A 16,709-nucleotide genomic window follows, 5' to 3' on the forward strand; every position below is an offset into this window, starting at 1 on the left:
GATTCTAAATATCCAAAATCAAAAGCGGAGATTCTGTTGTTGACTGTTTCAAGATTAAAACATCCCAAACTAATTAATTTTTTGAAAACTAATTTAATTTCATATGGCACGACTCCCTCCAAGAGATCATGCATTATGTCAGCTGTTGGAGAATCTAGAAAATGGTAAAATTGAAGCGAATTTAATTCACAAGTTTCTGAATTTAAATGTAAACTATAATTGGTCAAATTTCGTATCGGCATATAATTATGGTCAAATTCATTTTGGATTTCAGCCTTTGAAATATAACAAATTCGACAGAAAAAATTAGAATTAAATGATTCTGTTAAACCAAGTAACGAATTTCCACCCAAATTATCGTGAACGACAGAACAAACTGTGCCTCGAAAAATATTTCCCCCAATTGAAATTCCTGTCGTTTCTAAAATCTTAATGTCAGGTAAAACATGTTTTAAAATTGACCCATAACCATATTTTTTTGCGTCTTCACTATAAAACAAAGCTAACAAATGAATTTGCGAAAGTTGAGAATTTATAAAATCGGACAAATTACGTAAAATAAAATAAAGCGCCCCAAGTTTGTGGATCCCTTTTTTAGATCCCAAAGGATTAACTGTTTCAAAGTCATCATAGAATAATTGTAACTGGATTGATTGTGGATATTTAGAAAAGAGTTTGTTATTTTTAAATGACTCAGAGTCACAGAATTTAAAAATTTGTCCATTGGGTTTTGAAATAGATTCGAAATATTGGTATAATTGTGGAATTTGGATTATTTTTTCAAGTGTTTTCAGCAGAGGTACGTACATAAACGTATCTTCCACGACTACTTGTTGTCTTTTTGCATCTTTAATTTTAGAGTCTATTCTGCTCCCTAAACTTATCTCAGTTGGTAAAATTAAATTATTTCTGCTCTGTTACAAGTTTTGCCTCTGATAGCTGGACTTAACTTTAACAAAACCAGATACTAATGAGCGTATTTGTATAGCAACCATGTCAAATTGTTCACCTAAAGTTTGTTTCCCTAATTTAGTAACTAAGTTAATAATTTCTACAAATACATATTCCATTTCTTTTACAATTACATCCATTACAGAGTTATTAACACCACTTGCAATTATAGAGGAACAGAAATTACCTAAAATTTCTGAAACTATTTTTATACCAGTATCAACGGAGATATTTTCAAAAGTTTTGGGATCCTCAAAGTCAATATTAATTTCTTGTTGAGCTTCACTAAAATTGGAACTATTTAAAGTTGGCTCAAAAAATAGATTTGGTATCTGGGAGCCTATTTCTAGAAACTTATCGTGTGACTTTACATGACGTAAAAATCCACTCCATGTCCCTAACGTTATATTACATGAACTAAAAGGGCAAATTAATTGAGGAAAATTACTGTGTCCATAATTATGTACAAATTTTAAATGAGTTTGAAACTCACTCGCCCTTAAAACTAATATCTGACAGACTGGGCAAGTAAACATTTTTTTAAATGAGATTATTAAAAATATTACTTAATTGAGTAAAAACACTTTTCACCTTTCCCGAAAGATCAGTACTGTCCACGTCAACCTTATAAATATAAACTTGAAGAAATTTCCATAGGCCTTGCAAGTTCTTGTCGTATTCTGCTCCGAAGACGTAGTGTGATTTGAAGAGGAGGTCAATTGCTTGTGCAGAATTCTTAGCGTCAATTGGCAGCAGTACTTTATCTACAACGAGATAAAAGGAAGAAAGTGTTTTCTTGTTTTCTCCAAGACACAAAAGGTTTGGTTGTCTCTTATCCTCGCTCCAAGTATCCAGGATGGATGGTAGAGGAGTTGCAGTCTGGAAAAAAAATGTTATTAAATTCATAACAACAGTTTGAATAATTAAAATAGTTAGAATACATTTTAATTTAAAAGTCATTATGTACCTTATAAAATGAGATCAGCAAATTCTTTGCTTCATCAATTGTACACTGACTCCCTTTTCCTCTCCCTTGGGCAGCTGGGGGGATTAAATAAAGAAGAACGAAGAGTGCTGCTACTTCAGAGTCCCAATTATCTTTAAAATAAAACGAATTTTGATAAATTTCAAGGAAAACTTTGTTTTAAATAAACCAAATTTTTAAAAAATAGTATTTTGCAAACCAGACTCCTCTGTTAGAAATTTACATAAAGACGGGGATTGCTTTAAGTCTTTCACTTTCTCCAGCAGCTGTGAGGAAAATGACGGCCAAATTCTTGTAAAGTTTTCTTGTGATTCTCCTTGAAGAAGAGAAAATTCCAAGCGGATCTAACATAAATAAAAATTAATGTTTAACTCAAATAATTAAAAATACTGACAAATAATATTGATTTAATCGGATTATACTAAAAAGTCGCAGTCCGCAAATTTTGTATAAACCAGCAGGATTGATTGTGGATTGACTCGTCGTAAGTAATTTCTGTGCTCGAGGGTGTCTTGCGCCAGTTTAATTATTTCTGCGGATCCCGATTTTGCACTGCTGCCATTTAAACTCCTAACTAACTCGTCATATTGTCCGTTGTCAACGTTGTCATCCAGTTTTGCAGTTTTAGGTTTAGGTCCGCCAGTTCCAAGCTGTGTCTTCTTTGCCCTTAATTCCTTCTTTTTTTCAGTGGTTTTCAGTTTTTGGTGAATTGTCCTCAATCTCCGTTGGATTAGTCCTGACCGTCCAATTTCATCAAAAAGTATATCCTGCAATGCAATAAAAATTATTTAATTACGAAAATTAAATATGAATTAATTATTTATAAAAGTTGTATGGTTTACCAAGCCTTCAGTTGACCCAGCGTATCGCCAACATGGAATATATTGAATAATTGCTGACGCCAAATTCTTTTGGTCAGAAGAACTTGGAGATTCACTAAAATTACAAAAAATACAAAAATCAAGTTTAAATATTTTATGGAGGAATTTTAAATACAAATAAATACTTCTTACCCTTTTAGCTCCACAAGTTTTGAAACAAATTCTTGCACAAGAATCACAGCTGACTTGTCATCGACAAACCCTTTTGTGTTGCAATCTGCTACAACTCTGCTAATTTCTTGATTATCATTAATTGAATTACCCAGCACCTAAAATAAATAATAAATAATAATATTTTAACTGTGGGTAATTAGTAATTTTATTTTTACCTGATTAAAACCATCCTGTTGCAGCCGTTGAATTTTGGATGATGGTGAATGGGTGACTGAAAAGTAAATAAATATTTATGTACTTATATATTTAGACATTTAAGAATATAAATATACGATTAAAAAGCTCACACATTAACTCGGTACTTGAAGAGCTGTTCCTGTCGTCAGGATTCAAATTAATTGTTATATGATGAGATTCTTCTCCACCCAACTTAAAGACTATATTTGGAATGTTTTCAATTTCTAATAAAATATGAAAAACATCCGAGTCCACCTCTGCCCCCTGATCATCTTCAAGTCGGATAATTACTTCGTTCCCTAAATCGAATTTCGTTCGCACTAGAAAAAATAATTAAGATTGTTGGTTAAAATATTGTTAAATATATGTAATATAAGTTATTAACATAAGTAAATCGTGTGTAAATTTAAAATTTTCTTACCTGAAGTAACAAAATCCTCAAAATTTCCGTCACTTGGAATTAATTTTTTTGATGTAAAAGAATTTGATACTCGAACTAATTTTGTGGAGCTCATGTTGACGAATTGCTGAGTTGAATGTGCCGGGTACGCGTGGGGTAACGGACAAACTTGAGTCATTAAAAACATGGTATAATTTCAATACTGGAAAAGTATTGATCAATACTTTACAGTATTAAATAAGTTTTAAACTCTACTGGTATTAATTTTTTAAATATCAGTATTATTTTAAAACTGCACATTAGTACTATAATAGTAATAACTGTTAATACTATTTGCTGGTATTGATATTTTTTAAGAATCAATACCCAGCTTCTTAGAGTGTATTGTACGTACATACAATGCATTGCACTGTGGAATTTCCACATCAAGACCGTGCATGTGCGATTGAGTCAAAAATATATTGTAAAAAATAAATTAAATTAAATGAATGAATTGCTTATTGAGTAAATAAATGAATTGATAATGAAAATCCTACAAATCTTACAAAATGTGAAAAATAGTTAACGGATACTGAAAAAACGTTTGGAAATAACTTAATTGTGGTACATAAATTTTAAACATTTATACTATTTGGATAGTTTATGTACATAAGTATTTAGATAAATTGGAGGGAGACAAAATGAGTAAAATATTTATTTAGTACAAAGTTGATAGGTATTACAATTACAAGACAGACTATAAACAGATGAATGTCGTATCGGTGATGATGCCGAAAACATGTTAAAATTACATATTTTAAATATGAAAATATGTTAAATATGTTAAAATTGTATGCTACCATGCGTATGAATCAGATGCATGAAATACAATTTATCCGCAATATTGTTTCTGAGAAAAAATGAATCAACTTTGCAAATTTTTATTATTCACAATTTCCATAAAATATTCATACTACTTTTAGTAGCTTCCACAATTGTTGAAATTCAACACAATCATTAACATTTAATTACATACAAAATGGGTTACGCATTCCATCGGTCCCTGTCACAGGTCCCTGCCTGTAACTAAGTCACATTCAAATTATTACTTGAATGGTAATAAATATTTTAGTCTAAATGAATCAGAGAAACGATAAATATTGTGTTAAATAAAATTTAAAAAATATGTGAAATATGTAAAAAAAGATTAGTGCCATAAAAATACGCAAATCTATGAACTTTTGTAGATAAAATTTGACTCATCAAATTTGACTAGTTTTTAAAAACACTCGAGAATTGCATAAGTGTTAATTATTTCGGAACCGAAATATTACAATTTATCTCCATATAGAATCAGATATACCCATATTTTCTAACACATTTTTTCTACACTACATACTGCGTAAAGCTTCCATACATACTTCAAAAAATCTTTCTGCTGCTTTAACTTTCAGTACCGGTGACATTTTCTAACTTCCCTCACGAGCAGCCTACCTCCGAACTGGAACAAGTTAATAATTTTTAACGTTAGTATTTTAAAATGCAACTAATTATACGTCACAAGACAATTTGTACCTGTAACAAACTTTGCCGTTATAAAGGATGGATTTCTAAAAGACAAAAGTGGCGTATTAGTACTACTACAAACCGTAATATTATGGTTGCATAACCCAGAATGGTAACACACTGCGAAAAAGTTTATGCACGTACCATGAAACTTTCTATGAAAATCTGGAGGAAACCCGGAGTGAGTCACGTTTCCAGAAACTCTGGCAGCATTCACATAGACATGTACTAGTAACCGTTGATCAGAAATACTGGACTTTCTCTACATAAGCTTTGTGCATAAGAGGATACATGACATGGAGCAGAAAATACGAGAATATTGTACGTGGATCGAGTTGGTTGACCAAAACAATAACAGAACGACTCACGTACACCAAAATGCATGGGAATTCATTACTATTTCCCATCACCCGTTACTAAATATATGCTTTTTACAAAACAAAACACTTCTCCAATTACACACGTATCCACTGTAGGAAAATTTCCTGTTATCGTTTCATTTACTACCAAGACAAAAATATTAATGAAATATGTACGTGACCACAATTTTTGAACCGAAATAATCCAATAAGTAATCATATAAACTCTTGTTATACTTTGACTAAAAAATACAAATGATATGATTCTAGTTGCACCAATAATAATTTATTACGCTAAAAATTATGAATTTCATGTTACTAAAATATTTACATCTTTTCACGTAATCTCATGTAACTTCATATTTATACATAAAGTGAACGAGTTATGTACTGTGCGGGTGGAGCTTAAACCTACGGCCTCCTGAAGTACCTTGTGCTGAGACTAGGGTTTCTCGTGAGTTTAGCTCCATTCGCACAGCACATAACTAACTCACTTCAAGTATAGTTACTTCCATATGTACTAAAATTAAATCCAGGATTAAATGTTTGATTTGGAACTGAACTTAAACAAAAAATAAATGAAACTTAATAATAAAATATTTGCACTGCTAACGTGAATATGCAGTCATTTTGGCACAAATTGCACTTTCGTCATCATAATAAGTGTTTTTGAGCCGGAACGTACGTAAACATTGTGGATGTTACTCGTAAAGAGTAGCAGAGTTGAGAATACGTGCGAATGCGAGATACCGGCCAACTTTCATATATAAAGCCACACGATGTCTGCCCAGCATCAACATTCACAAGTTGAAACCTACAAAGCGAACAAGAGAAAAAGCTCAGTTTTGAGACAAAGTGCATAAGCATATACTACTACTCGTATCTACTAACGTGAAATAGAGCGATTTACGACACAGTTTCACAAAGATTTTCAAAAAACTACCAATACACAACAAACTTCAAGTTTTCTGCATTTTTTGGATCATTTTCAACTGGTAAGTTTGTATTTTGAATACAATTTCAGACTTGAAATATTTAGTACTGAGAAAACAGAAGAAAGTGCCTGTTAAAATTTTAAGGGTTCGTTATACTAACAATATTTTCTAATTTAATCCTGTCAGAATTCACAACTACCTAAAAATGGTGCAAAAACGAGCCATCGGAATCGACCTGGGTACCACCTACTCCTGCGTTGGTGTCTGGCAGAATGGAAAAGTTGAAATCATCGCCAACGACCAGGGGAACAGGACGACCCCCTCGTACGTCGCCTTCAACGATACGGAACGACTGGTCGGAGACGCTGCCAAAAATCAAGTCGCCATGAATCCACAAAACACCATCTTTGACGCGAAACGTCTCATTGGAAGAAAATTTGACGACCAGAACGCCCAAGCCGACATGAAACATTGGCCATTCAAAGTGGTCAACTGCGGAGGCAAACCACAATTCGAGGTGGAATTCAAGGGAGAAACGAAGCGATTCATGCCGGAAGAAATCAGCTCCATGGTTCTCACCAAGATGAAGGAGACGGCGGAAGCGTACCTTGGAACAAAGGTGACCGACGCGGTCGTCACTGTGCCAGCCTATTTCAACGACTCGCAACGCCAAGCCACCAAAGATGCCGGGGCCATTGCGGGATTGAACGTGCTTCGAATTATTAATGAACCTACGGCTGCCGCGTTGGCGTATGGATTGGACAAGAACTTGAAGGGGGAGCGAAACGTCCTCATCTTTGACTTGGGAGGGGGAACTTTTGATGTTTCGGTGCTCACGATTGATGAAGGAAGCTTGTTCGAAGTTAAATCAACGGTAAGCATTGGGATTTTTTGTCATTTTGATTTAAAATTGGAGAGTTTGTGGAGAATCAAAACTTAATTTTCTTGTATTTTGATTACAGAACGGAGACACCCACTTGGGCGGTGAGGACTTTGACAACAGGATGGTCATCCACTTCTGTGACGAGTTCAAGCGCAAATTCAAAAAAGATTTGACCACCAATTCCCGAGCCATGCGACGACTTCGAACCGCTTGCGAGAGGGCGAAAAGAACTCTTTCCTCCTCCACGGAAGCATCCATCGAGGTGGACTCGTTACACGATGGGATCGATTTTTACAGCAAGATCTCCCGAGCTCGATTTGAAGAACTTTGCATGGACATGTTCCGCAATACCATGGAACCAGTGGCAAAGGCGTTGATAGATGCAAAAATGGATAAGTCCCAAATCCATGACGTCGTCCTGGTCGGAGGATCCACTCGAATTCCCAAAATTCAGAAAATGCTTCAAGATTTCTTCAACGGGAAAGAACTCAACAAGTCAATTAACCCGGATGAAGCTGTCGCTTACGGTGCCGCAGTCCAGGCCGCGATTCTGTCTGGAGATCAAAGTTCACAAATCCAAGACGTTCTTTTGGTCGATGTGGCTCCACTTTCCCTCGGAATCGAAACTGCTGGAGGAGTAATGACGAAAATCATTGAGCGAAACTCCCGAATTCCATGCAAACAAGCGCAAACTTTCACCACTTACTCGGACAACCAGCCAGCCGTCTCAATCCAAGTGTTTGAGGGTGAGCGAGCCATGACGAAAGATAACCATCTCTTGGGCACCTTCAACCTCGGCGGGATTGCTCCAGCACCACGTGGCGTTCCCCAAGTCGAGGTCACCTTCGACATTGACGCCAACGGGATTATGAACGTGTCCGCGGCTGACAAGGGGAGTGGAAAGACGGAAAAGATTACCATCAAAAACGACAAGGGTCGTCTGTCCAAGGAAGAAATCGACAGAATGCTGTCCGATGCGGAAAAATATGCGCAAGAAGACGCCAAGCAAAGGGAGAAGGTTCAGGCTCGCAACCAACTGGAGAACTACGTCTTTGGCGTCAAACAAGCCGTGGAGGAAGCAGCTCCCGACAAACTTCCTGCCTCTGATAAGCAACAAGTTCTCGCCAAATGTCAAGAGACGATGAGATGGTTGGACAACAACTTGCTGGCAGAGAAGGAAGAGTATGAATTCAAGTTGAAGGAAGTAGAAGGTGAATTCAAGCCGATCATGATGAAAATGCATGGCGGTGGGGGTGCTGCGGGTCCTGCTGGTGCTGGTGGGATGCCTGGTGGGTGTGGGCAACAGGCTCGCAGAGAAGCTGGTGGACACCATGGTGGCCCCACGGTGGAGGAAGTGGATTAGAAATATTTGGTTATGAAATTTGTATGTTTTGTTTAATTTTCATATTTATTTGAAAAGCTTAAAAAGTAGATCTCACATCTCACTTGACTGTTGACTTCTAGTAGCCTTATTGCTACTTAATATATTATTATAAGTACATAATTGTAAGAAATAATAATAATATTTAGTAATAGTAATATGCCCTGTAAATAAAATTGTAAATAATATCTGTAAATACGAAAAATAAGTATCTGAACTGAATAAAGTTATGTTGAAAGTGAATAAATTTTTGAAAGTATTCATTGCTTTGCATCATCAACCTACATATGTGCATATATATGTATACAAACGTATGCATAGTACCATTGCTTAAGAATTTAGGAATTTTTCACCAGACTTTCATGCTTCTTTCTAAACTGTCAATAATGATGATAAATAGCATATAACACATCCCGTTTAATTATTCACCCACATAATTCATCCAGTTCTTGCAGATAATAACGGTAATTTATTATCGGATCTTATACAAAATATTAATCAAATGAAATTAATTAGTGTGTGCACATTTTGAACCAGACTATAAATATTTTTATTATTACGAGACAATAAACTCATGGGAAATCCAGTTTGAAACATATGTAGATCCGCTAATAAATTATCAGTAATGTCCATCTGTTCTTATAATTAATAGACATTTGGTAAAACAATTATTGAAAATACTTATATTGCAAAACTTGTACATACAAACTTAACATGTCAGGCAGACATAATACAGACATCCGGCAATGAACTCATTATGGCAAACTGATCAAAAATATTGATTCATTTAAAATTGTGTAAGAGAAAATGTAGAGCAATCTATATTTCAGGACATGGCGGCTCAGTGTCATTTGGGTGATGACTGACTTTCACATTTGATGACCCCGTTTTATCGTCAAGGTCAGAGGTTAATACTTCCCCCGGAATCTCACTTTCCTCTACAACGACTGTCATACCATCACCGCCACCACCACCGGTTTCTCTAACTTCTGAAATCGTGGGGACTGATGCCTTTCTACAACTTTCACTTCCCTGCGAATCATTTGATCGTTTCCGATTCCTACTTGCTATCAGCTCACTCACTGACCCAGATGACATCCTGCCTTGACCCTGGCCTGAGTTATTGTTCGATGTTCCGCTCCTGGTAAATGTCCCGTTTCTTGGTAGTGACATCGTCATGGCTGAGAGTGAGGGTCGCTTATCGTCCGGCGTGGAGTCGACACATCCGCAGAAGACGAGGATACGAAGTGGCTCTGTTTGTTTAGTAATCAAATTCAAGCAGTTAGTGAATTAATTGGTCAGTAATTAGTTTGTTAATTAATTACTTTGCAAAATAGTCGGATACTGAATCCACAGTTGGTCAAAGATAGCCTTTTTCCAAACAAAGATGAAGAAAATTGGAATTGCGAGGAGAAGATTAAACACGTCCACGATCGCAACTGCAGTGGAAATACCGGTCAAGTCATCGCCAAGTGATTTCTCAACGGCCCAACCGATAACTTCGAACGTCCATGAAAACCCCATCACGACAAAGAGTTTGAGGAATAGACGGAGTCTGTTGGAAACCAGAAATTACGTCAAAGGTTATACTGCAATTTTTGCCACTGGTACCTCCGCTGTGACGCCATTTTTCTCCCGATTATTATTTTTATATCAATAATGGACTTACGATTGATCCTCTTTCGTGGTGCACGTTCCTTTCAGAACGGCTCCAATACTGCGTTGGTAACTGACTAGGAGGAAAATCGTGGCGAAAAAGAAGACCAGATTCGCACAGACGAGTATTCCCAAGGGGGCGTAGAGGTAAAAGGCGACCGATTGGGGGGAGAGGACACAGCTTCTCTGGTAGTTTGGGAGGATGATGGGGGATGTTGCGAATGAATCGTTCCTGAAAATCATTAATGAGTGAAATTAAACTAAATTCGTCCATAAACTAGTTTTCTTTTAAATTTTCAGTCTACCAACTTGTAAGCATTGTCCAACAGGCCACTACTGAAAACAATAAGAACTGGCGTCCCCACAGCAAAGACGAAATATGCCATGTACCGACCCAAGTTTTTAGATGGACGGCCAGCTTTCAGATGTCTATAGATTTTAAATTTCATAATTTAAAATTCATTTTCTAAATTATTTGATGCTACGGTGTTCAAAATTCATACACATTGGAATGAATAACATATATATGCATTTAAATATTGGAATTAATTTCGAATCGTACATTATTCTTACTTGAACGTATGGAAGACATCAAAATTTACGACGGTAAGCCACGCGGCTGTCATCAAGAAGAAGAAATGGGTGCAAACTCCTACATGTAAAATAATTTATTGTAATTTACGAATTGTAGAATTCGTATTGTAATATACGAATTGTAGATTTTTTCTACGAAGCTGTCCTTAAAATCTGTAAATCTCCCTTCGTTTATACTATTTACCGACAAATGCGCAAACCGGCGTCTCATATTTCACAACCCCAACTTGCGAGATGAACAATACGACATAGTTTCCAAACAGAGAGACGACATAACTGAAGAGGGTGTAACCGTGGATGTTATGCGTGCTCCAGATCAGGAGGTAAATCAGAATGGTTCCCAACAGGAAAAGGGAGGCGAAGGGGAGGACCACCCAGTAAATTAGGAAATGAACCTTGTCATCGTCATCCTGTCGTCCAAATTAATTTTGTGAAGATTGGATTTATACCAAAATTCGAAAATACTATGTTCCAAATTACTCCCAGTTGTGTGGGTGGTCCCGGATCGTACACGCCTTCTGGGAGGCACACCCCGAGAACGACGTGAGCGGCATGTTGACCCGAATAATTCGACTGGATTTCACCCCCCACAAAATTTTGTATTCCGTCGAGGCAAATATCATCAGAAAAAATTAGGCCGGATTCAGAATGTATCGTGCCGTTGGGGAAGATGTGAAATCTGAAAGAAAATATTTGTTTAATTACCGTTTGCGAATTTTCATAAAAAAATTAACTAATTTCTAATAACCTGTCAATATTTTGGTCAGGACCCAACTCCAAAAGTTCTTTATCAAAGAAAGCATTTTCATGAATGAGATACAGCAAACCGGGCGAGCACATCAACTTGTTGTGGAAAACGGCGACATTTTCTCGTAATTTGATGGAATCGTTGTATATTATTCCATCATTTTCCTGACTATCGGTTAAGATAAGGTCAGAGGGTGACCAATCTATTCCGCCGGAATGGACGCAACGAGGCTCTGCATGTTGCATGGTGTGAGCCTGAATGTGGTAACTTGCACCTCCGTAGTCGAGTACTTGACCAGCAGGACAACATTTTGGAATGCAAATTAAATCAGTATAACTTCCGGTAGGATTCGACTCACAAATTTTGGAGTGAAGGGTAGAATTTGAGATCTGAATTGACTCAAGGTTTGAGTTATAATTTTCAAAATCTGTCAAATTTTCTGATATTATTTCCCCCACTACTGAAGTAGGAATTGCATCATTTTGTGGTGTGGACAATAGCGACAAAAGAGCAGTAATGAGTACAAAATGAAAAATGGGTAGAGATTGCGGCGACATTTGCATATTATATTGCATAGTCAACTTTTTTGCACAGCCACACCTTGACAATGTTTAATTTAGAGGTATTATTTTTCTTGTCATTTTTTTCACTAAAATATTTACCCATTAGTTTGACCCTTAACGAATCTATTATTTGGTCGAATAGGTTTGAAGCTAAATTGATTTTGTCAAATATAGATAATCTTTTTATTTTTTATATTCACTCAAAAAACTCATAAAAATAATTTCCATATTTTTTATACTCGTTATTTTGGCACACTCGAATAACTTTGTGATTAAATAAATAAATAATCGTAAATCCTTAATAAATTGACACTTTAATACAAATGCTAATAAGTATGTATATAAAAGTTGCATGCAAACTCTTCTGTCGATATATGTCAATTGAATTTTAATCAGATTAGAATAATCAGTAATATTAATATTATGTAAATATTTGAGTGTAGAGTTATATATTTTGCAAAATAAATGGCACAACAAAATTACACTATTTTCGTCTGCGAATCGAGATCTGCAAACTTTCTCCAAATTTCGTTTCTTTTTATATTGTTCTTGCAAAAAAGATTAATTCAAAGCTTGTCTTGTTCTTTCATTAGTGAAAATAACAAATTAATTAACATTTCTATCTGAATGCACTGCAACGCACTGTCAACTGATTTAATGGATGGATTTGTGTTATTAATTTAGAACGACAAGTTAAGCTCGAAGTGGATTATCCTGTTTCTTGGTAATTCTTGCGGTTCGTTAAGTAAACCACACATTTCATGAATGTATATAAGCACCAAGATAAACAAATTGGTTAATATCTATGTTTCGTCATGAAAAATAATTTTCGTGTGGGTTCACATTGATTGGTTTGATATATGAATATGCACTTACGTCTTGTGGGATCGGATCTGCAGTTTAATTCGATTATTTTGTCTTGCGAATGCAACGATGGCTCACGCTGTTAGCAAATTGATGGGAATAATAAGTGACAATTTGCAACATCCACCGGAAACTTGGGGAGATTAATTAATCCCGAAATAACTGACATTGTCTTGAATGGTAGGGTTTGTTGCTTTAATTTAATTCGTTGTGATCCGATCCATCCAACTTTACACGGACGACTGGCAGTTTTAAATATGTTGTATGACACAGAAAATGTCAACTTGATCCCTGAATGAAAATGAGAAGAGAATGACGTTTATTATACGAGTAAATACATGTTCCATCACTTCTAATCTTTCCCGACCAGGATGGAATAAATAGTGGAATTTCTGAGAAGTAAATCTCTTGGATTTTGCCAACTGCATGGTCACCATATCCTGAATGTACTTATTTTCCAAGAAATTCAGCCACATTTGTTTGTATCGGTAAAACGTGTCTTAAATACGATATACAGTCAATGGAACAAGTATTGGCAACACCCACACAAGCTAAATAAAATTGGCTATAACTTTGGCATGCATTATCAAATTTGCATGAAAATTTGTACGCATTTAGCAAATCTAATGTAGTTTTCGATTATAATCATGTTTTACTGATTAAAATTAGTTTAACGCAGTTTTTGAATAATTTGATGGAAAATTTGCGAAATTAACCCACAAAAAGTATTGGCACCCTCTAACTTAAAAAATCATAGAGCAACGAAACGCCAATTTTACTGCGACAAAGTGCTTCTAGTATTGCGTGGCACCTCCCCTCGACCCAATAAGAGCAGAAATAGGTCGTGGAATTTATTCGACAAGTTTCTATATAACGATTTTTTATATGGCTGCCCACAGTTCTTTTAAACTTTTGACAAGTTCGTTTTTCGACTAGTGGTTTCCCATCGGTCTCTCTTTTCTTAACCCGGACAATCAGAATCACATCAGGAGACTGTGCAGCCAACGAAAGAATCTTAACCTTTTCGGTCTCCAAAAACTTGCATCGTTAATTTTGCTACATGTTTGGGGTCACTGCATTTTTGGAATATGAAATTTTTTCCTAGGCCAGGTTTTTGTTAAATGATTTCAAATTATCGTTTGGAATAATCGACAACACCTTCCTGGTCATGATTTCATCGATAGTGACCAGGTAACTACGCCGAGAACTGGTCATTTAACCCCAAACTATAATCGATCCTCCTATGTGTTAAACTGCCATAAGAACGTTTTAGTATTTCTGAGCCTTTTATTGCATCCGCTAGACTTGAACCAATTAATGAGCTCCGAATAAGTAAAATATGCCTATGTCGGACCAGTAGGCCCTTTTTCATTGATCGGAACTCTATTTAGGGTGATATTTAGCCCATTTCGATTTATTGAGGTGGTTCGCTTTGGGTACTCTCGCGTCGGTCGGGCTTCTGGAGCCTGAAACCCCAAGGCATAATTTTTGATTGATCACCATATTGTATGATATGTTGACCCTACAGTTGATACTCCAATTTAACATGGATTTGGAAGCTGAAATCTTCCGCTCTCTAGTGGTTCGTTGCTTGAGTCATCCTTAGGTTTTGGGCGTAGATGACTTTTTTCTTCCGCATCATGGAAAAGTAGAAACTGAGATTGTCATTTTATATTTCTTTGCTACCTATTCAATAGTAAATATGGAAAAGTATGTTTTCTCTTTGATTTTTCGATAGTAAAGCTTTTTTGTGAAAGAGACATGATTATTTCTCGCCGCGCCAAATACAGCTCATATGGTGTCGCCATTTTGGCTCCAGACAACACAACTGTAGACTTACAATGTAGCTAACCTCATATTTTGTCACCTAATTAACTTACCGTAACGAAATGTGGAAGATGGTTAAGAAAATTGTTTTGAGTAATTAATTTGGCCAAATGTTGCCAATACTTTTTGCAGGTTTGCATCTGATTCGTTGAGGTCAAAATCAGAATTGTGTTATGTTTACTAGATTTAAATCAGAAACATGATTATAATCGAACACTACATTGGATTTGCTAAATGCGTACAAATTTTCATGCTAATTTGATAATGCATGCCAAAGTTATAGCCAATTTTATTTAGCTTGTGTGGGTGTTGCCAATACTTGTTCCATTGACTGTAAGCACTATTCATTAGCAAACTAACCTGTCCGGTTCTTCGGATTGAAAAAATCTGGTGTCCACCGGCTCATTAATTGACATTTACAAATAAATCAACTCGTAAAAAATACCATCTTTTTTGTCCATCACATTTCCACGTATTTAAGCTTCATTCATTCATTGCTCATCTTTCTTTGTAAATTTACACCTGTGAACTCTGCAGGATAAAAAAAGTACATTTCGATTGATAAAAATGCCGTCTAATTTGCCTCGTTTGTCGCCTGCCATACAAAGAACGAACTCACAGCTTCACACCACTTGTTCTTACATCCACTTAACAGCAACAACTAACCAAGTACATGAAATTGCACCTGAAATGCAGTTGCACTTTTGTCTCTGGTTACTTGTGCAGGTGTACACACGTAGGAGATGCAATTTACGAAATTATCACGCGAATCGTCTTCGTATTATTGTGTCATCAAGGGACAACCTGCCCAGTGCACACGCACATTAATTAAATAAACAAATGTTATAAAATTGTATAAGAAGAGACCAAATACTTAATCGTGTCTCGGTCAACATCTTATCTGACGTGCTGTTTTGTGACGTTTTGCGAAGATTGAATAACTGCCCATACTGACACTTGACATTCTAGGTATGAATTTATTTCTAACCTTTTTTAGGCCGGTTGTCCAAAGTACTTGCGCCTTTGACAAGTTGAATTTTAAATGTGCGTATTAACGGCAGACGCCACGTTAAATTGAGGTGTCGTAGAGGTGATTTTTGTACCTTTAGATCGCAAATGGGCATAATTTTACTAGATTTTGCCACTATTATTTGTATTTTTGGATTGTTTGGGTTACTTAACTTTACGGAATTTGATTAGTCATTAAGATGAGAAAATGTGAGGTTTGCAGTAATTTATCAGTGTAAATATTGAAGTAAATCCGATATGCTGCAAATGCAACGAATTTGTCACTCGATTTTTTTCTCAAAACTGAAAAAGTAGCAATTTTTCAAGCCTTATTTACCACCACAATCTAGAATATTGTCCTTTCCATCATAAAAATTTTCAATCAAGGTCAACAAATTGGAAACTGTTACAAAAAATATTGAAGATTTACATATGTACCTACTTAGAATTTGATAACGAAATTATACTGACGAGAGACAAAGTAGGTGTTCGTGTTGGCACTTACATAATCAATTTGCTTATATAATAAAAATGAAATGAAGACGACCGAAGAAATAATTACACGCCAAGATTTGTTGACGATATTGTCATGAGTCGAACTGATACAAAGTGAGATTAGTTAGACAAAATAATCGACTTAACGATATACTCGCCCTTGATTTGTGAACATGATCATGTAATGTCGTCTTCCCTTACTTTTCCTTCCTATCAAATAAGCACGAATTATCAAAAAGTAGAGGTTGATTATTTTGAGACAAGTACAAAGTTTTTTTTAGTT

The 16,709-nt window shown here is 35.8% G+C and overlaps 3 protein-coding genes across 4 annotated transcripts; 1 reads left to right on the plus strand and 2 right to left on the minus strand.

The window, feature by feature from the left end:
- Window positions 1–1,459: 1,459 nt before the first annotated feature.
- Window positions 1,460–5,659, minus strand: LOC110853528. Its single transcript, XM_035854333.1, has 12 exons — window positions 5,258–5,659; window positions 5,123–5,157; window positions 4,969–5,048; window positions 3,590–4,633; window positions 3,279–3,488; window positions 3,147–3,202; window positions 2,950–3,086; window positions 2,779–2,872; window positions 2,359–2,703; window positions 2,136–2,280; window positions 1,919–2,049; window positions 1,460–1,830 (listed from the first exon to the last, which is right to left on the minus strand). The coding sequence occupies exons 4-12, from the start codon at window positions 3,753–3,755 to the stop codon at window positions 1,492–1,494; spliced, it is 1,623 nt and encodes a 540-aa protein (XP_035710226.1). The 5' UTR covers window positions 3,756–4,633; window positions 4,969–5,048; window positions 5,123–5,157; window positions 5,258–5,659; the 3' UTR covers window positions 1,460–1,491.
- A 600-nt stretch (window positions 5,660–6,259) lies between these two features.
- Window positions 6,260–8,914, plus strand: LOC110853053 (heat shock protein 68). Its single transcript, XM_022101279.2, has 3 exons — window positions 6,260–6,467; window positions 6,594–7,281; window positions 7,370–8,914. The coding sequence occupies exons 2-3, from the start codon at window positions 6,613–6,615 to the stop codon at window positions 8,651–8,653; spliced, it is 1,953 nt and encodes a 650-aa protein (XP_021956971.1). The 5' UTR covers window positions 6,260–6,467; window positions 6,594–6,612; the 3' UTR covers window positions 8,654–8,914.
- Window positions 8,915–9,112: 198 nt separating this feature from the next.
- LOC110853354 lies at window positions 9,113–15,884 on the minus strand. 2 transcript variants are annotated; one of them, XM_035854567.1, is made up of 9 exons: window positions 15,284–15,884; window positions 11,670–13,387; window positions 11,402–11,600; window positions 11,106–11,331; window positions 10,901–10,979; window positions 10,637–10,756; window positions 10,341–10,559; window positions 9,997–10,226; window positions 9,113–9,924 (listed from the first exon to the last, which is right to left on the minus strand). In XM_035854567.1, the coding sequence occupies exons 2-9, from the start codon at window positions 12,242–12,244 to the stop codon at window positions 9,491–9,493; spliced, it is 2,082 nt and encodes a 693-aa protein (XP_035710460.1). In that variant the 5' UTR covers window positions 12,245–13,387; window positions 15,284–15,884; the 3' UTR covers window positions 9,113–9,490. The 2 variants fall into 2 exon arrangements, with proteins under 2 accessions (XP_035710460.1, XP_021957310.2); XM_022101618.2 differs by lacking the exon at window positions 15,284–15,884 and having other exon boundaries at window positions 11,670–13,575.
- Window positions 15,885–16,709: the final 825 nt, after the last annotated feature.

The sequence above is a fragment of the Folsomia candida genome, unplaced genomic scaffold, assembly GCF_002217175.1.
Source record: "Folsomia candida strain VU population unplaced genomic scaffold, ASM221717v1 Fcan01_Sc008, whole genome shotgun sequence".
NCBI lineage: Eukaryota > Metazoa > Arthropoda > Collembola > Entomobryomorpha > Isotomidae > Folsomia > Folsomia candida.

Excerpts from the sequence above, each read along its gene's own strand:
- LOC110853528 (XM_035854333.1), bottom strand. The coding sequence starts at position 3,755 with ATGTTTTTAATGACTCAAGTTTGTCCGTTACCCCACGCGTACCCGGCA. Across the intron at positions 2,281-2,358 it reads TTGCGGACTGCGACTTTTTA|ATCCGCTTGGAATTTTCTCT; the intron begins GTATAATCCGAT and ends TATTTATGTTAG. Across the intron at positions 2,050-2,135 it reads ATTTCTAACAGAGGAGTCTG|ATAATTGGGACTCTGAAGTA; the intron begins GTTTGCAAAATA and ends TTTATTTTAAAG.
- LOC110853354 (XM_035854567.1), bottom strand. The coding sequence starts at position 12,244 with ATGCAATATAATATGCAAATGTCGCCGCAATCTCTACCCATTTTTCAT. Across the intron at positions 10,980-11,105 it reads GCCGGTTTGCGCATTTGTCG|GAGTTTGCACCCATTTCTTC; the intron begins GTAAATAGTATA and ends TTTTACATGTAG. Across the intron at positions 9,925-9,996 it reads GTATCCGACTATTTTGCAAA|AGCCACTTCGTATCCTCGTC; the intron begins GTAATTAATTAA and ends CTAAACAAACAG.
- LOC110853053 (XM_022101279.2), top strand. The coding sequence starts at position 6,613 with ATGGTGCAAAAACGAGCCATCGGAATCGACCTGGGTACCACCTACTCC. Across the intron at positions 7,282-7,369 it reads TGTTCGAAGTTAAATCAACG|AACGGAGACACCCACTTGGG; the intron begins GTAAGCATTGGG and ends TTTTGATTACAG.